The sequence below is a fragment of the Parasteatoda tepidariorum genome, chromosome 4 (genome assembly GCF_043381705.1).
Source record: "Parasteatoda tepidariorum isolate YZ-2023 chromosome 4, CAS_Ptep_4.0, whole genome shotgun sequence".
NCBI classification, from domain to species: domain Eukaryota; kingdom Metazoa; phylum Arthropoda; class Arachnida; order Araneae; family Theridiidae; genus Parasteatoda; species Parasteatoda tepidariorum.
In genome coordinates, this window is record NC_092207.1 from 97,763,799 (window position 1) to 97,771,270 (window position 7,472).

Genomic DNA, 7,472 nt, shown 5'->3' on the forward strand with positions numbered 1-7,472 from the left:
TCAAAAATTATGGCAACCCTATTTTTCGGCATGAATGATGGGGGAAGTATTTACCTGTGGAGTCAAAAAGCCGACAGGGGGAAGAAATCTAAAGCTCATAAATTGGGAGTGGGGAAAATATCTTCTTTGGAAATGCGAGATTTTAGAGAGGGGGGACGTGGTAGCGAAAATGCCACAAAAGGTTAATAACTGTACTGGCTTGCCCCCACTACCCCCAAAAAGGACAGCTACACGTGCCCATGCCCCTCGGAATATTTATTTTTTTTTTTTTTNTTTCTATTTCTTCATTGTTGTTGGTGAGGTGCGTTGTCAATATTGTTGATTGTTATATAGCGAATAAGTGCGACTTGTAAATTCTAACACAAGTTAAACAGTTAGAGCATTTTCATACTAAATGATAATACTTGCTATAATTAAAAACTTTAATTAAATATTTAATGATACTTATATATACCTTAAATTACCTTGATAACATTTCTAAGCATGAAAATTTTCCAATATACCAAATATTTTCCGAAAAAGAGAATTTAGTTTTACGTGAGTATTGCTCAACCCCATTTTCCCTGTAGAAAAAAATAAACTTCTCAACTTCTTTCATAGATGATTACGTTATGTTCAAATGGTACCTAATAAATTTCTCAATTAACTTTTTCTGCATTAACTTAGCATTTTTATTTCAATTAATACATATTACCAATACTAATTAAATTTTGGTATCAATAATAATATGGTGAATATTAATATTCCAAAAACGAATAAGTCTATCTTTTCTCCATTAACTTTGCTGTTTAGTACATAGGTCATTCTGTTATTTCAATAAATGCATATTATCAACAGTTATTAAACATCATTGAGTAATTTAACAGACAGACTTTCATTTATACATATATATATATATTACCAATGTAATGAATATATTATCGCCAATTTATTTTTGAGTTTGAACAATGGTGACATATGTCGGTCAATTTACACGCCTCTAGAGTGGAAAGTAACAGTTCCGCGTAACTGTTGCTCTGTAACGCTCGACTTAAGTCTCATAACATGGCTGGCTGCTTTCAAAAAGGATGGGGTCTTCTACATGGATGAGTAGGGTGAATCTCTGGACAATGGAAACGAAGCAAGTGTCAAGTTTTTCCTTCATTTCTTTTGTTGAAAAGTGATAAAAGGTTAAGTGACGCCTGTTACTCCTTTAATCCTTTGGCTTAGTGATCTCTAGGCTTTCTAAACTGCAGGGGAGGATTAGGTGCGGCTGTCTTCTGCTGTTGACATAACTTCATCAGTCATGTATGTTGAAGTTTCATGTAATAGGAGAGTATTTGAATAAGTATAACTTGCTAGTTTAAAAAGTTTTTAAAAATAACATGGAATTTTTTTTTAAAAAGATACTTTTTTATGCCTAAAAAATGGTTATAAAAATTAAATTTATTATATTAGTTTAAAGACTCTACTTCTAGAAATTCTTTAAGAAGATGAATACTTTATGAACAATATGAGATATACCGATATAAAATATACCGATATAATTTAAATTCTTTTTTTTTAATTATATATATATATATATTTTCCCCCAAAAGACAGAAACATTTAAACTTTAACATTAGTAACTGAAAGACAAAAATTGATAATAAGATGCTTTTTTTTTCTTTTTTTTTTTTTTCANTTTTTAAGTTTTTTTTTTAAGGATTTGACTTAAAATTTTGAAAAAAATATCATTTGCCTGACTTTGTTTAGGTTATCAGTTTAAGCTCTTAACAGATACAACATAGATAATATTCTAGCAAATTCGCACTTCTACACAAATAAACTTGTAAATAAGTTTTACTTCAATATTTATCTTATGGTAAGCTATTTTATTAATCATCTAACCACTCAAACTAATATTAGTCATCTAATTTCTTATAGTGCTTGCATTGATCATCAAACTCACTCCTTAATCATGTAACTATACAAGCACGCTATTGAAATAATTCCGATATATGCATGCAGAAATAAATAAATGACCGTGGTTGAGGCATGAAGATCAAAAATTGAATAATGAAGTGAATAGAATCGAATTTTGAATTGAATTTTTTGTATTTTTCAAAAATTGAACAATTTGTTCGAGTACTTAATATAATGTGTATAAAATCGAAAGCTCTATGCCAGTACCATTTTGATTAAAATGTTGATTTCAATTTTCTCTTTTCTTTTCTTTGAAAATTATTTAAAAAGTGGGATATTATCTGCAGCCAAACATTGTTTGAAATAAGGCGACAAAAAAGTCGTCGCTTTGCTTGATTGGAAGAAATATCACTCCAACTCTTTACGTTTGTTTTCCTAAAATAATTGAAACTATGAAATTCGAAGTTCTTAATAGCTCGTTTACTCCTCCATACCATATTATTTTACCCATTTATCGAACTAATTATTTCAAATTTAGAATAATTCTGATTTTAGATTTTTATTGTTTTCCTCAGCGCAGAGTTCATTTTTAGTGATTTATAAGACCAAAATATATTCCCATGTAAGTCATATTTTGTGAGACATAATTAAGATGGAGAAAAATATTTCAAACCAACAGCTGAGATTTACCTTTCTCCCGAACTTCGGATTATTCGTGAAATTTTCAGTCAAAAAGATTTCGGTGAATCACTGGTAAACTGGCCGAAAATGCCATTTCTCGGTTATCTTAACTACACATGTCTTATTTTTTAGTTATCGATATATTTTATTTTATAACCGTCGTTGAACAACCGAACCCATTTTTGGGTTTACGATTAGTTATGTTCAACTACGTAGGCTCTTAATTTTGAATCCAATCCAAAGGGCAAGGGAGCTCCTAGTTCAAGACTTCGTGGAGGACTTTTTGATGGAACTAACCCGAATTTGCGTTTCATGAAGAGGAAAACCACCAAATCCTCCCACGGAATGGCAAGGGGACTCTAACCTATGATCCATCTACCAAAGAGGTTATTTTACGCCAGCATTTCAGTCTGTGAGAGCCGGGCTATCGGCCAGTATCGGCTAGTATAGACCAGTCATCGTTGGGATTCGAACCCGGTTTACCTTATTGGAGTGCGAACACTCTATCCTCTCAGTCTCCACGGCTCATCGATATATTTGAAGAAAAATTTATTATTCCGAAATAGAATAAAAGAATAAATGAAAACGATGAACAGAAAACAAAAACGTGCATCCTCTTTTGATTTTGTACCCGACCGAAAATGTGCAGCACACTGGTTCAACTGATCATTACACACTGGTTTTTGACATTGAGTCGTCATCCGATCATTTACAAGTTCCGATGTTCTTAGAAAAGAGAGTGTGTTTTAAATCTTGGTATGCGAAGAAATTCTCTGTTTTTGCATTTCTAAAGACATTTTCGACATTGCATTCTATTTAAATCAAAAATGAGATTTAATGAAGAGGTTATTAAACTCTTTGTCATTACTAAATCGCGAGGCGCGTTGACCTCACTTGTGAAGGGGGGAAAAAATAATAAAAACCTTTCAGAAATTCAACATGCATTGCAATCTTCTTCCAGACGTTTTTCGCGAGATGACTTTCTATGGGGTATAAGAAGATGTTCCCCTCTTTTTTGGCAACGAAGTATTTCATAACCCTTTTAGAAATCAAGTGGTTACGAAACAAACATTTTTCAAACTACCGGTGGGAGAGAGAAAGGGAAGAAGAAAAAAAATCGATTAAAAACGGCCCAAAGAAAAATAGCTTTTGAAAAGCAATCGTTTGACAACCTTAATAATAAGCCAGTAATAAAAAAAAATATTAAAGATAAAAACCTCAACGCTACTTGGCAATTAGAGACCGACCCCAAACAAGCATACTCTCAAAGAATGCCGTCGGCGCCGTACAGGTAAGGGGGATGGGGGAGATAAAGAGGGGGGGAATCTTCTACCTGACCATCCTCCAATACTTAGATGAGGGGGATAGATCATAGCTTTTTTCCCCCTGCTTTCTCTAACCCATCAATTGGCAAGTGTCTTCTATGCCAAAGAGAACTTCAGTTGAGGACCTCACTCCCCTCAAGTTCCCCCAGAATCTTGCATTCCCCCCCTTGATAGGTAAGCCCCCCTCTACCTATCTTGCAGTGGCGATCATCGTTACTTCGACAAAAGTTGTCCGGACAGGTATCTCCGGCGTTGCCACCTCGTAAAGGTAAAACTCTCTACTAGCCCCCGTCAGCTCGCATGGTTGCTTTAATGAGAATTTTATTTTACTTTCATTATTGTTTTTTCTTATTTTTTGAGATCGCCAAATGCCGTGAGAATCTTCGTAACTTTTTTTCGCGGCTTTTTTATTTGGAAAACGAATTAAGGATTTTGACTGTTTAAAAAAAAAAGCGTTCTATAAAAAGAAAATTCTAAAAATCCCAAAAGTTGCTTCCAAAATGGGTTTGAGTAAAGAAAAAAATTTATTGAGTATATTTTTCCATACAAAAAGCCCAAATCTTTTTTTTTTATTGTTAAAAAACTGATAAGAATTTTCTCTACGTCTCATCTAATAATCAGGATCTAAAGTTCAAACAATAAGTAAAGAAAATTTGGAAAAGGAAGGGAAAAAAAGTCTCGAATACCTTATTTATACTTATCCCTTATACTTGTCCTGTAATCATATCCTTTATTCATTTTTGTTATATATAAGAATATTAAATAAAAATCTATCGGCCTTTAATTTCTTTAATAATCGTTTCTTTATTAAAAAATACAATGCGTCTTACCTGAAGGTTGTGTCATACAGCAGTCAAATTTTTTTACGGAATGAAAAATTATAATAAATCAGACCAAATGAAAATAACCAAATGTTTGACAGGATAACAGACCCATCATGTATCCCATTAAAACTTTTGTAATTATTCTCATTTTTTTTCTTCCTTTTGTTTTTAATTATAATGAATAAAAACTCCATACCGATCTTCACGATTTTGTTAAAATGAAGTCTCTCTTTTTTTTTTTATTCAAGCAATTATAGAGGGAAAGAAAATATTTTAAAAAAAAAGTATTTTTTTCAAATTTACTGATGGATCTTTTACGCAAAATTGCTGTCTAATTCATAATATTTTATTAATTTAGTAAATAAAGAGCTATCTAATGTCTGAATGATAGTTGGTGAAAACTATTATACTTTTTACATTACGTAAGGCATACAATGTAAGATTTAAAAAAGAAAAAAACGATTTCTATGGTTGTTTTTTATAATAAATAATTGAATAACTTGTGATCGAATAACCTAATTTTAACTTTAAATTTTAAAGGAAAAACTGTTTTTGATTTATTCGGAATACAATTGACTTTATTCCGTAAATGGAATGATTAAGAAAACTTCACTTTTTATGCATTTATTGTACTCTTAAAATTCGTCGCTCTGCTGTAAACCTATCTGGTTAAATGCGTAGCCAGTAAACTTTTTATTACCCAATTGAGAGTTTAAGAAAATAATTTTTTTTAAATGAAAGTATCAAAAAGATTTTAAAAAATAAAGCGAACATTGAATCCCTTCTTAGAGAATTTTAAGAGGATTCATTCTTATCACATTATATATGTTTGGTTGATATTCTTTTATTTCGATTCTTCAGAATAAATAGAGACAACTTCTTTGGACCACAGAAGGAAATGGGTTATCCCCGAAAGTCTTTAATTAGGCGGTCGCCAAATATGCTAGGGTCATTTTGCCAATTCAGCGATCTGATGCCAAGGTCTTGCCAACGAATCTTCTTACCTGTTTGAAGCTTTCTAGTTGACGTAAGGCCGCCGAAAAACCTTGCAGGCATGAGTGACGCACCACTTACCTCGCAGGTGCTTTAGTTTCTACTCTATCGCCGAAAAACCGCGAAGACGGTTCCGCTAGGCCTAATCTAATGTCTCAAAAGGTTTCTTTGATTTCACGACTAGGCCCCCAGGGGGGCTTTCTGGTTCATTCCCTGTGTGTTTATTGACGGACATTTTCCCGGCGAATTCTTCTCACCGTATGCCTTGAGGTCTTTTTATTTGTTTACACTTTGGGGGGATCATCCCTATTGTCCCCGGCTCATCCGGATGATGTCTCAAATGAGTCCCTTGTCCACCCACGATAGCCCGGTGGGGCAAAAACGGAAGGGCACTCCTGATGATGATGTGAATTCTGTGGAAGTCACTGGTCAACTGTCACCTGCACAATCGGTCAAGACTTCGGACATCCAATCAGCTTTTGCATTAATTGACACTGGAGAGGTCAGTTATGTTTTTTTTCTAACTAAAAATCTTACTTTGCAAGAGTTTCTTACAAGTATAACTCTCACATGTTGATTGCTCACAGTATGGTAAAACAGTCCTTTTATTATAATTTCATACTGTACTTTCATCTTTTAAATTAGTTCAGCTTGGAACAAAGATGACTTAATTAACATTATGTGTCAACAATTTTATTTTATCAAACCTGTTATTTACTGCAGATGAAACAGTCCCACATATCACGTGTAATCTAAATGAGCTATTTAATGCAGAGGAAATATTGTTTCATTCTCTCTAAATATATTGTTATCAGAACGAAAAAGAAAATTCTTGTCACTGAATAATTTAATTGAGAGGAAAGAAAGGCAAACAAAAAATTAGAAATAAATAAAATACAATTTTTTTTACTAAATCAAAAATTAACTGGAGTATAAATTTTCACATAAAGATGTTTATATGAATTACCATAACAAAACAATTTATAAGATTAATATGTTCTTATAAGGAATTCTTTATATAATAGTTCAAATTAAGATTGGAGATCAAATTAAATTATAGTTTTAAAAGAAAAGTCTTAGAGACGTCAGTATTTTTTTCCTATTGATTAAAAAGTGCAATTTGATTAGAAACTGTAATGATTTAATGCTGTTGTAAGTTTAATGCACAAGTAAATTTAGTTTCGCAAACTTTCTATTATTGAGAAGAAAAAGAATCTACTAATTTTAATGAAAAATGTTCATTGAAAATTTTTCATATAGTTAATGGGATTCCTAGATTTTTCTTAGATACATGAATTACGTATAAAAATAATTTATCGCATACTTGTTTAAATAATATGCACCTAATGTAAACGAGAAGTATTTGATATGTAATGAGATGTAAAAGAGAAAAATGAAGTATTTAATAGATTATTTAAAGTAACTAATAAGTTTAAATTAGTTAAATGTGTAGCAAAAGAATTTCAAGTTTTATTTTATTTATTTATCTAGGGATATAAAATATAAGAGGAAAAAAACTTTAAAATGAGAATAATCTTGATGCATGAGAGTGGTAAAAGAATAAAAAGTCTGCAAATACCAATCAACTCAAATTCTGAAAAAATAAATAAAAATTAACGTGAAAGTATTTGGTACGAAAGAAAGCACAGAAATTATTTAAAATTTATTGTCATTTACCGTTTTCTCTTTTTATTATTTTCTCTCTTGATCATTTCTGTGCAATTTTTTGTGTTATTTATATATATATATATATATATATATATAT

At 31.5% G+C, this 7,472-nt stretch overlaps 1 protein-coding gene across 1 annotated transcript in view; it reads left to right on the forward strand.

The window, feature by feature from the left end:
- Positions 1-3,975: 3,975 nt before the first annotated feature.
- The window catches only part of LOC107452006 (transcription factor AP-2-beta), a gene marked incomplete in the record, with an annotated part of 79,286 nt that continues 75,789 nt past the window's right edge, over positions 3,976-7,472 (forward strand). The window contains 1 exon segment of the mRNA XM_043043319.2: positions 3,976-6,209. Coding sequence (XP_042899253.1) covers positions 6,036-6,209 — 174 coding nt within the window.